We start from the raw sequence: 17,460 nt of genomic DNA, 5'->3' as shown, positions 1-17,460 counted from the left end.
CCGTTTTTCAAATTCTCGTTCTTAACCTGAAATATTGAGAAAATGAGATTATGAGATATGGTCGAGGAACAGTCTTATTGGGTCACCCGGTACAAGTGAAGCAGCAATAAAATTCAAATTAGTCCTCAACAATTCCGCACGTTAACATCGAATTTTCCACCCAATATTACTTCGAAAACTATGTAAGAGGCTTCAAATGAAGTTTTAACGAACCATTTTACAATGGCGCTTTTCAGAACTGCAATTTCTACTACGAAAACGATCTACAAAATATTCGAACTTAAATTTGCAAGGTCCAAAAAGGTCTCACCGATCTTCCCAGAATTCGCTACTTTAACGAACGAAAGTGTCCGATTTATGTAGATCAAATCAATAAGGACTCGAGTGTTAAGTGTGTAGTAATTACGATGACTATACCCTCATCCATTGAAACTACAATGCAATTTTCACTTGATTACAGCGAATATTTCCCTCATGTGTTAAATGTCCCATATGAGCAGTGCATTTTCACCAAAATGACAGCGATAATTGCATTCTAAAGTGATAATTGCATTTCGATAATTGCACTGTACGTATCTATAACGACTGCATTGTTGTAGAGCCTATTGCTAGTACACTAATTGTTGTCCTTGCGCAGTTTTTTGACTTTTTATAACCAAACAATGTCAAACCCGATGTCAATAAAAATTAATGAACGGTTTGGAACTTGCTCATTGAGCTCCATTGAGCAATCTATAGTTGCAGCAAAACCAAAAAATTTTCTTTATTCGGGAAATATTCCCCAAAATTACATTCGTGCCTTAAAAATGACCTGATAATTCTGCGTTCAAACCTGTTATCTTTGCAAACTGCATTCGGTCATTTTCATATTTTTTTCTAAAAAAGCCCTCCACCTTTGGTGTCGGGCTCTTTCGCCAAAAAAATATGAAAATAAACTCATGCAGTTAAGAGATAACAAGTTTTCACGCAAAATTATCGGTAATTTTTATGCACTTGTGCAATTACCCCCGAATATTTCCCTCATGTGTTAAATGTCCCATATGAGCAGTGCATTTTCACCAGAATGACAGCGATAATTGCATTCTAAAGTGATAATTGCATTTCGATAATTGCACTGTACGTATCTATAACGACTGCATTGTTGTAGAGCCTATTGCTAGTATACTAATTGTTGTCTTTGCGCAGTTTTTTGACTTTTTATAACCAAACAATGTCAAACGCGATGTCAACAATAAATTAATGAACGGTTTGGAACTTGTTCATTGAGCTCCATTGAGCAATCTATAGTTGCAGCAAAACCAAAACATTTTCTTTATTCGGGAAATATTCCCCAAAATTACATTCGTGCCTTAAAAATGACCTGATAATTCTGCGTTCAAACTTGTTATCTTTGCAAACTGCATTCGGTCATTTTCATATTTTTTTCTAAAAAAGCCCTCCACCTTCGGTGTCGGGCTCTTTCGCCAAAAAAATATGAAAATAAACTCATGCAGTTAAGAGATAACAAGTTTTCAGGCAAAATTATCGGTAATTTTTATGCACTTGTGCAATTACCCCCGATAATTAAACTCCTCAGTGAAAATTGCATCCTTCTGGTGGGCATATTGTTCAAATCATAGCTACTGTATAACAAATTGGCCACATCTAATCAAATCTGACAATTAAAACTAAAAAAGTTTATAGGTATTACAGAATCGACAGTATATTTTTATTCGGGATATAGTCCACAAAATACGTTTCGTGCTTGTAAAATTTTAGAATTTCTTGCATTCAAACTTGTTGCCCTTAAGAAACAGTTTTCATGCATTTTATGGTTATGTCCCTAAAAACGTTTTTGTCAAATAACCATAAAATTCATTCAAGCTGTTTCTAGGGCAACAACCTTTATACATGATTCTCGGCAATTTTAGATGCACTTAACATATTACTATTAACTATATCCCTTATCCTTTGAAAGTACAGTGCATTTTTTACTTGATTACAGCGAATATTTCCCTCATGTGTTAAATGTCCCATGCGTTGTTTTAGTCTGCATATTTGTTACTTTTGAGCCATTCTACGTCTGTTGGGACTACATTGGTCGCTAAATTTGACTCGTTCGTGGTCAATCTGGTTGACTGGTCAAACTGGTCAAAGATCAATTCCGGTGTTGTTCTAGTCTGCATATTTGTTACTTTTAAGCCATTCTACGTCTGTTGGGACTACATTGAACGCTGAATTTGGCTCGTTGTATTCGTTCGTCTCAAAACTGGCAAAGATCGATTCCGGTGTGGTTTTAGTCTGCAGAATTGTTTCTTTTGAGCCGTCCTACGTCTGTTGGGACCACATTGGACGCTGAATTTGGCTCGTTCGTGGTCAATCTGTACCAAATTGTATTCTTTCGTCTCAAAACCGGCAAAGATCGATAAGTCTACGAATTTGCGTAGTATTCTAAGACACAGGGTATTCCAAAATAGCACAAACTTTATCAGGATTGGTCCTAAGCCCATCATGATCAACAATATAGCATAAAAGACGACCTACAAAATTGTCGATGTCAATAGTTAAACTAGCATCCTTAAGACGTATAAACAGTTTTTTTTTTAAATCTTATAGTACATAAGGCTCTAAAGCCGGTCCTATAACTATGTTCATTAGTCGACACATACTTTGGGCACTATCGTTCAATCCAAAAGGTAAAACTTTATAATGAAAAAGCCCTCTACCATATGCACTGCAAAAGCGGTTTTTTCTTTTGAGCCTTCGTCGAGTGGAAGTTCATAAAAGGCCTGTTTTAAATCAATTGAAGATAGAAATTTTGCCTCTCGAACTATAGTAATAATAGAGTCAATGAAAAGCATTGGATATGCACTAGAAATACTAAAAACAGAGTTGAGCTTCCGGGCATCCAAGCGCACTCTAAACGAACCATCACTTTTTTTAGTCGCATTAACTCTTAGTATGTGTCCGTAGTCGAGTAGAAGTCTGCAAATAGATTTGTATATTTTGGTTGCAGTTTTTGTGCTTATACCTCTGTTCTTGTACGTAAGAGCGCTGAAATGTTTTGTTCGTTTAATAATTTCAGTTATGACAAATTGGGCATGTTTTGTAAATTTGAGTTTTTGGTCAAGTGTTATCCCTAAGTATTTTATTTTTTGTCTTGGTGTAGTTACGTTACCGTCTGTTGATGTTGTAGGGGTCTTTTATTTTGTGATTTGGTAAGAGTAGTTGGTTTTTCGTGGGATTTGGTGTTAATCTCCATTTGTAGAACCATACCGTGTGTTGTCTGTTAATGCCAGGAGTTCATCTACAGCTTTTTCCGTAGTTTTGGCATGAACTATGAGTGTAGTTTCGTCAGCATATTGTAGAATGTAGTCGTGTTTGCTTATGTAGTTTTTGTCATCTAGATTGTGGTTGTTTATGTCATGGCAGTAGATATTGTAGAGAAAGGGGGAAAAAGGCGACCCTTGTGGTATTCCTTGTTCAGGAATAAAAGAAAAGTAAAGGGTGTTGTCTATACGTATTTTCAGTTGTCTGTTTTCCAGTAAGGTTCTAATAATGTGGATTAAGTATTTTGGTGTGTTCAGTTTGTATAATAGTCCTTTGTGTCATACGCTTTCAAAAGCCTTATTTATGTCCATACAGACACATGCTGATTTCTGTTTTTCAAGATGCGTAGTTCGAGCGACAGTCTCTAACTTGAAGTGGTGGGACGGCTCGCTACCCTCTTAGGATCCCAGGCTGAAAAGAGAAGGGTTCTCTCGCAACTTGAAGTGACCGTTAGAACCCTTAACCCTATCAGTTGACTACTTGGTCCTTTGGTCACACCGTACAGGAGCACCTTGCGTGCCCCCCTTTACGGTGTAGCTGAAGGGCTGAACTAGACTCGCCCTCCCCGTGACACATGAAGACGTTGATAAATGCGGCTTTAGTGGCCCTTCTAATCGGGGGGGTAAGAATATCTCCTCTGTATTGCTTATTTAAATCATTTTTGTAATAAACGAGGCTTGCCTGTGACCGGAGTTATTTCTCTACGATCCCTCACTACGCACCCCCTTAACGTGACACTATTTTCTAAGAAACAGTTGAAGATGAACGCATAGGATATGCTTTTGAGTAGAATCTAAATAGCCGAATAACAATATCCATGTGTGTTCCATTAAAAAAAACGTATTTTTTTTCTTTAAATAACAAAAAACTTGCTAGTCGACTGTGTAATGTAGTTTTTGTTTCATTCTGACATCTTTAAAAACAAAAAAGTTACAGCTGATCAAAATGTTATAAAAGTTATGAAAACGCACTGTGCAGATTTTTTTTTAATTGTTTAAACACTATGCTTGTTAAACTTTTCTTGTTTCCCATTTTATTTAACAATATTATATTATTTCAATATTAAATTCAAACTCAGTTCTGTCAACATTTTTGAAAAGTATTTATTTTTCATCAAAATGACCCTCCGTTTTAATTGGAATGCAAAGTATGTCTAAATCAAAACAGTTTTCATGATATAGGATAAACGTCGAAATATAAACACTTAAAATAAAAGTTAAAGCAAATATTGTATGCTTATACGGACTGAATTTTTTGCTTTGTGCATTCTACCACTTGGGCATCAGATACGAACCTAATTTAGTGTCAACTTAGTCAACCAATACACATTGTGTTGTTCGGTTAAATGTAGTGTTTAACGTGTTTGTGTTGTATTAATTTAATTGTACATAGTGTTGTTGGAGTTAATGTAACGTATGTGTGTATCACTTGTTGAAGGAGACCAGACTTGGATATTGCGAGGTAATTTAGTTAAGAGATTTGAGATAATAAGATATTTTAATTAACAGAAGTATTTATTTTAATAACTCTTATAAATCAATAACACAGTATTTTCAAAATCACGCTTATATTTTCTCAGAAATTACAAGATAATTTCGAATTAATTTATTCATATATCGTCGCGTTAGAAGGTGTTATTTTGTCTGTTAAAATTAGATTTTTGTTTCAGGTTTTTTTTAGAACAGAATTAAAGAGAAACTCAACCAAATCATCTGAATATGGATCACATAATGATAAAGAATATACATAGTGTTCCATTAAAAAAAAACTCAGTTGGTCTGTCATATTAGTTTGATAATCTTCTTCCAAATTTTCGTCACAAAATCGTTCTGAAATCGCCGATTTTACATAGCATTTTGTGTTATCTTATCAGCTGGTTTGGAAAGTAGGTGTGCATGGTTGCCAAATGGCACGCCTAGTCTGAAATCAAATATTACATCATACTTACAATTTGTAAGTAAGATTAGATTGATTTTTGTTAGAGCCCGATCACATAGTAGAGTAATCAAAAACACGGTGTTGCCGCAAAAAAATGCTAGTTGAACCAATGGTAATCAAGGGACTGAACGCATATAGTAACCAAGCAAATGCTTTCCGGTTAATAACATCTCAATTTTAAAATGTTTTTACTAAACATTATTGCCTAGTCCGTAAAGAAAGTTTCAATGTTTCTTGTAAATAAACTGAAAACAAATTTTCAGTTTCAAGTTCCAATAAGAAAGGTGTCAACAGCGGACAGACTACCTCGTTGAGTTGAGCTGTTTCTTCACAAAATTTGCTTAAATTCTTGACATTATCTGAGAAAAAATACGTATTTTTTTCGCATTTTTTTCTTTTTTATCTGTACTATACAAGGTGTTACAAATTCGATGCATTAGCACCTATCTAACTATTTTGGAAAATCAATGACAACATCTGGAGGAACTTTTTTATGCTATTCAAGAAAATAATGATTTAGCTACGACGTTTTGTTTTTTAAAAACCATCATGAACTTCAAATTTATTTCGTTTTTTAGTAGCTACCGACCTTCTGAAACTAATTATGTGCCACACTGTTCCAAAAATTATACCTAATGTACTTAATTACAGGTTTTTTTTTTTTAAATATGCAGTTTAAATTCATATGCTGTCATAATGAGTAAATAATTTAGTTTGATATAATTTAATAATTACGTTCTGCTCTTTTTAACCCTAAAAATAAAGTTTAAGTGGTTTCATCAAAACTCAACCTCGAATTCAAACATGTGATTATCTGAAAAATAAATAATTAACCAAATACATATTTTTTTCCAAATGAATGAAAAGTATCATAAGAAACATTCTCTCTTTTTGACATGACATCAATTTCAATTGCTTAATTTATTAAAAAAATCTTAAAGTACCAAGTGCGTAATACACTAGGTACATTTTTTTGACAAGTGTGACAAGACACATTAGTTTCAGAAGGTTTGTAGCTACTAAAAAACAAAATAAAAAGTTTATGTTCGAATTTGAAAAAGTGAATTATTTGATGATGGCATATAAATAACGAAACGTCGGAGCTGAAAACTAAACATATTTCCTTAAAAATCATAAAAAATTGCCTCCAAAAAGTGCCATTGTCTTCTAAAATAATCAATAATAAAGTGGTAAAAAAATGAAATAAAAATTTGAATTTTCGGATATTGAATTATAAAAAATAGTATATTATATACTCAGGTGGAAAGTGTTTGATTTCTGTCGAGAAATTAGGTAGTTAGTTAGTAAGTAGGTAGTTTAGGTAGTAACTTTATTTCGAGACAGAAATTAAACTTTCTACCGTGGTTTGTATACTATTTTATTTTCAACCATTTATTTATCATTCTACGTCTGTTGGGACTACATTCGTCACTGGATTTGACTCGTTCGTGTTCAATCTGTGCCAAATTGTATTCTTTCGTCTCAAAACCGGCAAAGAACGATTCGAATGACAACGTCAACGCTTTTTTCTGCACTAGTGCAGAAAATCCTTTTTTCCGCACTCATTTTTTAATTCAAGTTCAATGCGACATACTACCAAATAGGCGTCATATGACTTACCTACGCCGTCAATGATGTTATGAATTTATCATAGTTAATTTAACTTGTCCGTATCCTATTGAACATTCATTCTTCGAAACTTCTGAGTAACATTGTATATTAGGTGTAATAACAAACTGGTTCTGTCACTTGCTTTTATGTTATGTCAATCAAAGTATACATATAGTCAAAATTTTACCCTTTGAGAATGACGTCAAGCAGGTGAAAAAACACGCATGTCTGGAGTTAGATCACAAATTTTAACCTACAAATGCTTTGAACAATTAGTGCGTTCGGAAGTGACTGATGATCAAGTGCCTTGAAAATCATTGAGCCATTGAGTTTCAGTTTAATCATCATTCATTCAATTCAATCATTCAGTGAATAGGTGTGCTTGCACTCACTTAAAGATCACTTCTACTCCTAATAACATAATATATTATTAATGTTTTTTGATTTTGTGCAGTGTTATTGTGCTTTGCACAATAAAGAGTAAATAGTAATTTGACATACCAACATTACTAACTTCTTTGTTTTTCATAAAAGCGGTTATTTTGGTTTTACTGACCGACATTTTCTTAGAAATGTTGGTGAAATAGGAGTCGTCAGCTGGAATTCCAACCTTTTTCATTCGGCATAGGGTTAGCAGTACTCACTTTTAAAGCCTGTGATGCTCTGTCATACACATTGGAATGATCAATTAAGATGACATCTGGAAACTGTTTCTTTTCGTATTCCAAAAAAAGCAGCCCATTTAAAATTAGCATTTGGGCTTGCTCATTATAGCGCAGCATTTTTATACCTTTGATATTTGTTTATATCAAAGTGACAGTAAATGTCAACGTTTTTAATTTGACAGGATGACTAAATTAATAACGTGCCTTTTTTGCTAAAATTGTTTATTTCATATGTTTGATATGTGAGAAATAAAGATGTAAAAAGATGACGTCATTCTCAAAAGGTAAAAATCCAACTATATCAAATACAAAACGTGAATTACGTATTATTTGGGGTAAAGTAGTAGTCCATGTTACTCGCAGTGGAGGTGAAATCGTAAAAGTGGTGAAAAAACACGCAACCTTCTCCACAATATATTTATTAAACCCTCAAAATGAGGTAAAGGTCAAAACGCCTGACATGTTTCGAGCATATAGATGGTCATCTTCAGAGGCTTATTTTTGGTAAACACCGCCGACTGTCTTTCTAGACGGAGAGGAAAGCATCTTTTCCACACTCGACTGCAATCGCGTGCGCAAAAGTATCGCTTTCCGCACTTGTTAGGAAAATAACTATTTTTATATAGAACCCCCTATTTTTTAACATATTTTTACAATCTTTATGAAATTTTAAACCTTTTTTTTTAATAATGTTATATAGGTACCTAAACCTAATAGTTTTTCTAATATTTTGATTTTCTATAAAAAATATTAGTTTTTACTATGAAAATGGAAATGGAAAATTGTCTGTATCACCATTGTTTCTAAAGATAGAATACTCTATCATATTTGGTGCAAACGTTCTACAGGGATGACAAAAAGATGTATCCAAATAAAGTTGCGTTAGGGGGTTAAAGTTGCACAGGTAACCCACTTTTATTAAGCTATAGTGAATATATGAATGAACCCTAGACTTAGGTCCGAGGGCATTCACCGAGCCGGTAAAGACGCGAAGAACCTAGCAAAGGGAGGTAAGTAGGAACGGCAACTTAAGCTGCTCGCCCACACTATTTCCTTTGCTAGGGCTGATCTAGGGTGTGGCACTTGGTCACCTACTGCTCCACGATACGTTACACAATAGGCATACCCAGACTAACCCAGAGATCAGTAATCTGTACGTGCTTTTGGTACAGTATTTATACTCACATCATGACCCCAATTCGCCAATCTTGCTGACACAAACATTGTACTGGGGGAGACTGGGGCAACTTAAGGTAACGGTACCTAGTGTAATTTCTATGTTACAATATACTTTGACTAATTCAACTTAATAAGTCTCGACTTTTTTAAATGGAACACCCTGTGTATTATTCTTTTTCTGATAGCTTTTATGAAACACTCCAACTTTTTTTAAGTATGTATATACCTAATTTTAATAGTTGGCGATTTATTTAGATTTTTCAACTTTTACCATTGTTTTTTGTTATATGAATTAAAGTAAAATCTAAACATTGCCTTTGACATATCAGTTGAGTAAGAATAAATATTATAAATTGTTGTAACTGACGTAAAAAATAAGACATTTATGGTTTTTTCTAAAAAAAATATATGAATTTACTAGGGGCATTTTTGGATGCGCTTTTGGAAAGACTAAAACATAAACAAGTAATAATAATTGTTTAACTAACTTACTTATTTTACATGTCAAAGTTTTGCAACACTTGCATATTTGGCTTGTCGTAAGCAATTTAGTTATAAAACTTAGTTTTGTTAAGATAACAATAACGAAAGTAAAAATTAAAAAAGTATAAATAAATCGCAGAATATCAATATTAGGTAATATACTTAATAAAAGTTAAAGTATTTCATAAAAGATATCAGAAAAAAGAATAATACACAGGGTGTTCCATTTAATAAAGTCGAGATTTCTTAAGTTGAATTAGTCAAAGTATGTTTTAAAAAACTTGGATAAATCTTTTTTGTCGTCCCTGTAGAACGTTCGGATCAAATATGAGTATTCTACTTTTAGAAACCATTTCTGAAAAAAATTTAAATCTGTTAGGTTTAAGTACCTATATGATATTATTAACAAAAAAGTGTTAAAATTTTATTCCATTTAAAAAAACTAATACTTTATTTGCCACCCTTTTATGAACCACCCTGTATAACCAAAAGTAATTTTAAACTATGCATGTCAATATTCTCTAAAACTTTTGATTTTGACATTTTTTTTCGAAACTAATGAGATAGTGATCTTTACTCTATCGTTGACTCACCCTGTACTATACAGGGTGTCCCGCGAGGTAAGGGACAAAATTTCACTACGTGTCTTGTAGCGGTCACTATGCCTTTCCCTGACTACCTGGGGCCAACCTTGCTTACCTGAAGTTCCACGGCATGACGGACTTTGATTCAGTGACGTGTTCAGCAACCGTTTCGTTATTGTTGTTGTTGACTGTCAGTTAGAGACTTGAGATTCAACAGATACCTACTCTAGTAGGTACACACCTTCGTATCCGTTTATACTGTTACGATTTTCCCGTGGGTTGGCCAGATATGGCGGCGCATCGGTTTCATCCCGAATCGAGTGCTCGTTCAGAAGTATCGAGCATAGTAGGCCTAAACCGTAACATATCAAATGCGTTACTCTAAATTCTGCTAGGACGTCCTATAAAAAAGTTTTAGCTGTAAGTAACATCACAATCACGCGTAACTAGCGCTTTCTATCAGCTGACGCAAAAACGACATCAAATTCGAATTTCCCGCCACCCAAAACCCCCTGTACCAAATAGCGTTTTCGGATCGTTACTCTCGGGCAATCGGAGATCGCTCTACTCGCGATCGCTGTATTAGACTTGGATATGTCGATTAATCCGTTTGCGAGCTGTACGTTCGGCTTGGACTGAACCTGCTCGAAAATCGAATTGCGATCGCTTTCGGCAGCTCCGAAGTATTTGACGGAGCGACGAGCCACCTTAAGAAATATAACCTAACAAATTTTCATTTTTGTTTTGGTTGTTTTGTATGTCGCGTTTCGTGTTTTTGAATATGGATCGGTCTCAGCAAACCCTGCAGATATTGGAATTATTGTCTTCCTCAGAAAGTTCTGATGAAGAAAAATTCGTTTCAAAGGTTGTGTGCTACGTTAAAATTACCCAGTAAAATGAAGATAATGAAAGATTATTGTCTTGCGAGATAGGTTGGCCGGCAGCCCCTAAAATAATTCTATTTACATAGAGCGTTTCTTGGTTTTCCATTATAGCTGAATAAAACTGAGAGCTGAAATTTCTACAAAACTAAAAAGAATTCAATATTTTGTTTTCTGAATATTTACCGCGCAAAGTGACATATGACAGATCTCGATCGCATGTTTCCCATGTTCACATTGATGCATTGACTAAATAAATCATTCCAGATTGCAGCGCGGTTGACCGAAATCAAATCTCTGACGTCACAAATCGCTTGTCGAGCGATCGCAGATCAATCTAAAAGCCGTAATCCAAAAACGCTAAAAATTTCATGTATCTACGATGATATTGTTACGGTTTGGGCCTACTATGCTCGATACTTACTGAACGAGCACTCGATTCGGGATGAATCCGATGCGCCGCAATATCTGGCCGGGCGCGTGTTAAAGTAGGCCACCGTTAGAAAGCGAAACACCGAGAAGCATCTTCGATGTTCGACGCAAATCGCGAAGCGTTTCGCAGTGGTTCTAGAACGTGGTTTGCCGAATAAAAAAGAAGCGGTTTCGACGGTGTAAGTAATGGATTTGGGAACGCGGTAAAGTTTAAATAGTAGAATAATTGTGGAATTGTAGTAGTGTTTTTGGTAGCTGAATTAATTATTGTACAGAGTGTTTTGAAGTGTAAATAAATTTATTTCTTGTTGAGTTAAATTGACTTTGTGTAAACCCACGGGAAAACCGTAACAATATTTACAATAATTATAAATTAAAATTTAAACTTTGACACCCCGTATATCGAAGAGAAGCGACATTTTGTTAAAGCATGTTTCGTGGAATCGTAATATTTTGACGTCTAGAATCTAACCTTGCATTTTGGCACATTCCTTACGGAACACCCTGTATTATGGCGTTCGAGAGGAATTGTAGGTATATTTTTATACATCTAGTCAGTTTAAAAACATTTGATATATTAAAGGTAAAAATTACATTTGAACATCCCCACTTTCTTTACATATTGTCCCAATAATTCTTTTCTATTCTGTTTTTTCTTTCAGGAACAATTTGCGATCTACATTCTGATTCTCCGTGATTGATGATGAGGCAATAAGTGAACATTGCGAAAGTTTGACTATAACAATCGCCAATAACTCGACACTAAACTAGCAATTGCAATCCACATCATTGAACACAATGGACGATGAACCAAAACCCGAAAACAAGTGCGCAGAGGAGCACCAAAAAAGTCCTCATAGAGAAATCGTCGTGCCTCCTCAATTACCAGACGCCAATTGTGAGACGGATAGTCTTCAGACTGGAAGAAAATATTATTGCAAGTACTGTAATAAACATTTTCGTTCCCAATCTGACATCAACGATCATTTAAACACTGATATAGAATGTGACCAATACAGTTGCCATGGATGTGGAAAAGTTTTCTCACGTAAAGTTTTTCTTATACATCATATCATATGTGAGCATAATTCTCTTGAACATTTTAAATGCAGAATATGTCATAAATTTTTTTTACCAAAACGTGATATCAGATTGCATCACAGAACTCGAACCGATAAAGGCCTATTAAAATGGAGCTATTGTAACAAATGTTTCATGCAATTTGTTAGAATTCAAACTGTTAGGAAAAAGCCATTAAAATGCAAAGTTTGTCATAAAAGTTTCTCGTATAAATTTGCTTTAACTAGACATATGAGGACTCACACCGGAGAAAAACCATATAATTGTGACGTTTGTGACAAAAGTTTCTCGCGAAACGATCATTTAACTAACCATAAAAGGACTCACAGCGGAGAAAAACCTTATAATTGCAATATTTGTGACAAAAGTTTCTCGTTAAAATCTCAATTAATTAGACATATGAGGACTCACACCGGAGAAAAACCATATAAATGCAAAATTTGTGACAAAAGTTTCTCGATAAAATCTAATTTAACTATACATATGAGGACTCACACCGGGGAAAAACCATATAATTGCAAAACTTGTGACAAAAGTTTCCCTTCAAAGTCTGGTTTAACTAGACATATGAGGACTCACACCAGAAAAAGACCATATAATTGCAAAATGTGTGACAAAATTTTCTGGAAAAAATCTGGTTTAATTATACATATGAGAATTCATGCCCGACGAAAACTATATAAATGTAAAATTTGTGACAAAAGTTTCTCGATAAAATTTGGTTTAATTATACATATGAGAACTCATACCGGAGGAAAACCATATAAATGCAAAATTTGTGACAAAAGTTTTTCGATAAAATCTGTTTTAACTATACATATGAGGACTCACACGAAAGAAAAACCATATAAGTGCGATGTTTGTGACCAAAGTTTCTCGCAAAACGCTGGTTTAATTTACCATAAAAGGACTCACACAGGAGAAAAACCATTTACGTGCATAACTTGTGACAAAAGTTTCTTGCAAAAATCTCATTTAACTAGACATATGAGGACTCACACCGGAGAAAAACCATATAAGTGCGACGTTTGTGGCAAAAGTTTCTCGCAAAAGGATTCATTAACTGACCATAGCAGGACTCACACCGGCGAAAAACCACATAAGTGCCGCGTTTGTAACAAAGGATTCTCGACAAATTCCAATTTAAATAAACATATCAGAAAGATTCACACCTGAAGAAAAAACATAAAATTCCAGTGTTTGTGGCAAAAGTTTCACGAAAAGGTTTGTTTTAATTGAACATATCAGGACTCACACCGGAGAAAAACCACATAAGTGTGACGTTTGTGACAACATTTTCACGGGAAAATCTGGTTTAATTCAATATATCAGGACTCGCACTGTTTAAAAGCTATTTAAATGCAGCAATAGGACCCTTTTCAATTTTTTTTTATCCAATGATATGATAAAGCAAGGTCTAAAAAATAACTTGTTAATAAACATTTAAAATTCCGCGCGACATGTACCTTGACGCCATTTTCACGTCATATAGTATAGTATAGCCTACGTCATACTATATGACGTCACGATTACTAGCTACATATACTAAGAGCACATTTTTTATTTGTTATTTGCTGCGGTTTTGTCAAAAAAAAAAAATTGTGTAATAGGTTTTATAATAAAGTATGTAGGTACTGAAATTTGAAACTAGTATTTTTAAAGATAAAAATTTTGTCCAGTTCCCTATTGTGACAATGTTTTGCGTCAAAATATATTATTAAGCAGGTTTTACACCAAAAGTTTTACTTCAAAGAAATTGGACACATTTATTTGATCAAATTTGATGCATCAAATAAATTCATGAATTTCTTGAAGCATAATGTGATTTCGTTTTACATCTATCAAACTTTTATGTCAAAGCTGTCAATGAAAACAGTTTGGCCAACCAAGAAGATTATTCCTACTTTGTTTTCTTATTTTTCTGGTTTTTTGAATATTTTGAAATCTCATAATCGCCTTGAATACTGTATTTATGTATTGAATTCTGCAGCTTCAACTGAATACTAATAGTCAGTATCTGATTTTAACCTGACTTTACTTTTCGTTTTTATCTGTTGGCAGTTGGCATTACGCAAAACGGCAAGTTTGATCAAATAAGTTGGATGAAAATAGAACCTGTCCTATTTGGTGAAAAATTTGAAGTAAAATTATTTGAAGGTAAATTTGACATAAAATTTTGTTTTACACTGGTAAAATTTGTCCTTGAAGCAGCTTCATGAATAAATTCATGAATTTCTTTGACATCAAAACGCGGTGTAAAACCTGCTTTACACTAAAAATTATTTAAGTAGAAACACTGTGATAAAGCATCTGCGCCAAAATACTTTTAGGCTTTGATTAAATGCTAACTTGTATGTAAGTATGGAAATCTCTAAAAGAAATACAGAGTTTGTATAAATATGACAAAATTGAATTTTCGTATTTTTGAATTTCATAATATGCCATCTTAAAATTTCAAACATGATTATCACTTTTGGAACTCCTTCTGGAGAGATCCAAAAACCAGAATTTCTGAAAATCAGTATTTATTTGATGTATTAACGACAGTTTACCATTACCACTTTTTTCCTCTACAATCTTGGTTTATTTCTGCAAAATTGCAATACTAAACCATATCATATGGTAAATCTCCTTCTTCTTCTTCTATTGCCCTATCCGATTACCGACGTTGGCTATCATCATGGCTATGCAAATCTTATTGGCTGCGCATCGGAACAGTTCAGTAGATGTTGTTCCAAACCATTTTTGCAGGTTAGCCAGCCATGAAATTCTTCTTCTTCAAGGCCCTCGTCGGCCATCAACTTTGCCTTGGATTATGTTTTGGAGAATTATGTATTTGTTATTTCTCATGATATGGCCAAAATTTTCTACGCTTCACAGTAAGCATGATTTCAGGCTTACATCCCATTCTTCGGAGTAGTTCTTCGTTTGTAATTCTTTCTATCCAATAGATTCTAAGAATTAATCTGAAAATCCACATTTCAAAAGCTTGCAGCTTTTTTTCCATACCCTCTGACAGCGTCCAAGCCTCCACACCGTACAGAAGAGTGGAGTATATATAACACATGACTATTCTCTTCTTTAGAGCCAGATTTAAATATCGACCTGACAGGAACACAATTTTATGTTTTATCTCCTGTGAGTGATCCCAGTGCTCGTTCAACGTGCAGCCGAGATAAGTGAACTTTGCCTTCCTCTCAACTGGCTTATTGTGTATATACACGTGGTGAATCTCCGTAATCAGAAAAAGAATTGACTTTGCAAATGTAAAAATTTAATATGGCCGTTCTAATAAACATGAAAGTTGTTGATGGTAACCAAAAACCGAAACGTCCTATTTCAAATACGATATTGTCACAATGTAGAGGAGGAAAAGTGGCAATGGTAAAGTATCATTTAAATTCAGTTATCTCATTAACAAATTTCCCATAATTAACCACCTCTTACCGTTTTCGAGAGACTATTACTCATACATACTAATAAGAATTTGTGGCACTTTGTATAACTTACGTAAGCACGCCATATTGGTAATTAAACTATTTAAATAAAAAACATTGAGCAAAACAGTGACCAAAAAATGTTGAGCAAAACAGTGTTAATCACTGTTAAAAGTGCATTCTTAAGACAGTTAAGACACGCCTGTGAAATTCGAATGAGTGCTTTGGAAGCATTTTTTACATAAATACCATTCAACATTTTTTCTACAAACACATTAAAAATTGTATTGATTTTTTTGATAATTAACGATCAATAAATATTTGCAAGTAGCATAAGCTTTTTACTGAACCACTCAAATACTTATAACTACCAAATTCACATTTATATACTGGCCACTATTTTCGTCGATCAGGAGCTACTATAATTGCAGATGCAGGAGCCAGCACCTACACGCTAAAAAACTTTGGAGGTTGAAAATCCACAGCAGTCAAGGAAACATATACTGAATACTCACTAACAAGAAAATAACAGATTGGCCAGACTATAGCACCATTAAAATCAGCTCCTGATTCTACAAATTCTACACTAACTACTGCTTGTACCACAGCAACCTTCACTAATTGTTTTTTTAACAATTGTCATTTTTTTACTAAAGATTAAAGAAGTTCGTTGTTCGCTCATATTTCATTTTTCCTCAGCAAATTCTAAAATTCAAAGCAAACACATAATTCATAATGGTTCTTTATTATCAAATATCTTGAAAACTGTACAACATTCAGTATCAGTTAATTTAGAAAAACTTATCATAGTTTTAGATTGCTTCATTCAACATGTTACCTGATGTTACAGTATAAACGGATTTACAGTAGCAATTTGAACTTGAATCTTCTTCTCACTTCTCATTTAGAACTACCTGCTAATGAATGCTGCCTGCTCTCTTAAAACAAATAACAATTCATCTTGCCTGTTGTCTGAAAAAATTAATACCTAATTATTCTCAAACAAAATGTATTAACAGAAGTTCACTACACCTTACTGCAAGCCAAAACTAAGGCTTCATCCATACGAAGAAGTCAACAGGCAACAGGAGGAGGTCCACAAAGCAGCCAACAAATGACAGATGGTGGCTTTCCTTACTGAAGAATGGTCTGGAAGGCACTGCTGGCATGGCTTTGGACAGTGAGGAAATTATTCGTGCAAATTTTTCGATGTCATCCTTGGCTGAGCCTGGGGCAGGGCCTTCAACAGATTACCTACCGATTGCAGGGCTTTCATCAGAAAACCATACATCATTTGAAGTGATTGCAGGGTCCTCATCAGCCACTGACTCAGAAGGGCTTACTCTTGTTAAAGAGTATGTTATAAGTGAAGTAAGTAGAACTAATAAAAATAAGCTTTTTTAACAAATTTTTATGAAATAAAGTTGTATGCATTTGTTACATTAAGTTCTGCTTGAATCTAGGATAATGTATCAGAACCACATACACCAGGTTCCTCTGATGATACCTCTAATGAAGGCCAAACCACTCCTACTTGTAAGTGTATAATGTGTATGACACCAATAAAACACAACTTTACTATTAGATCTTCGTTTATAGCAAAGCGAGGACGAAAAAAGTAACCAACAACAAGCCAGCAGGCATGTCAGACATTTGCTGGCCTCTCTGAGAGAATGAATGCATACATTGAATGTGTTCTTACTAGACTGGATACCCAGAACGAAATTCATAGAGATACCAACAATTTGTTAAAAGAAATGATTGATGTATTAAAAAATAAAACCAATTAGCAATTTCTGAATCAGTGTGTTTATTTGACTTCTACTTTTTACCAAAAAGAACATAATTATATTTTCAAAAG

At 34.1% G+C, this 17,460-nt stretch overlaps 1 protein-coding gene across 4 annotated transcripts; it reads left to right on the top strand.

The window, feature by feature from the left end:
- The first annotated feature begins 4,526 nt into the window (after positions 1–4,526).
- On the top strand, positions 4,527–17,400 carry LOC145729045 (uncharacterized). Of its 4 annotated transcripts, none has more exons than XR_014178240.1 (5): positions 4,559–4,770; positions 11,745–13,386; positions 16,619–16,970; positions 17,063–17,135; positions 17,199–17,400. XR_014178240.1 is itself a non-coding variant. In XM_081979657.1 (4 exons), exons 2-4 carry the CDS (start codon positions 16,767–16,769, stop codon positions 17,219–17,221), a joined length of 300 nt encoding a protein of 99 aa, XP_081835783.1. In that variant the 5' UTR covers positions 4,527–4,770; positions 16,619–16,766; the 3' UTR covers positions 17,222–17,400. The 4 variants fall into 4 exon arrangements, 2 of the variants coding, with proteins under 2 accessions (XP_081835783.1, XP_081835782.1); XR_014178241.1 differs by having other exon boundaries at positions 16,508–16,970; XM_081979657.1 differs by lacking the exon at positions 11,745–13,386 and having other exon boundaries at positions 4,527–4,770.
- Positions 17,401–17,460: the final 60 nt, after the last annotated feature.

Source organism: Ips typographus, linkage group LG5 (genome assembly GCF_016097725.1).
Source record: "Ips typographus isolate SLU linkage group LG5, UJ_Ityp_2.0, whole genome shotgun sequence".
NCBI classification, from domain to species: domain Eukaryota; kingdom Metazoa; phylum Arthropoda; class Insecta; order Coleoptera; family Curculionidae; genus Ips; species Ips typographus.
Note: the sequence above shows the minus strand (reverse complement) of the source record. Positions and strands in the feature narration are given on the sequence as shown.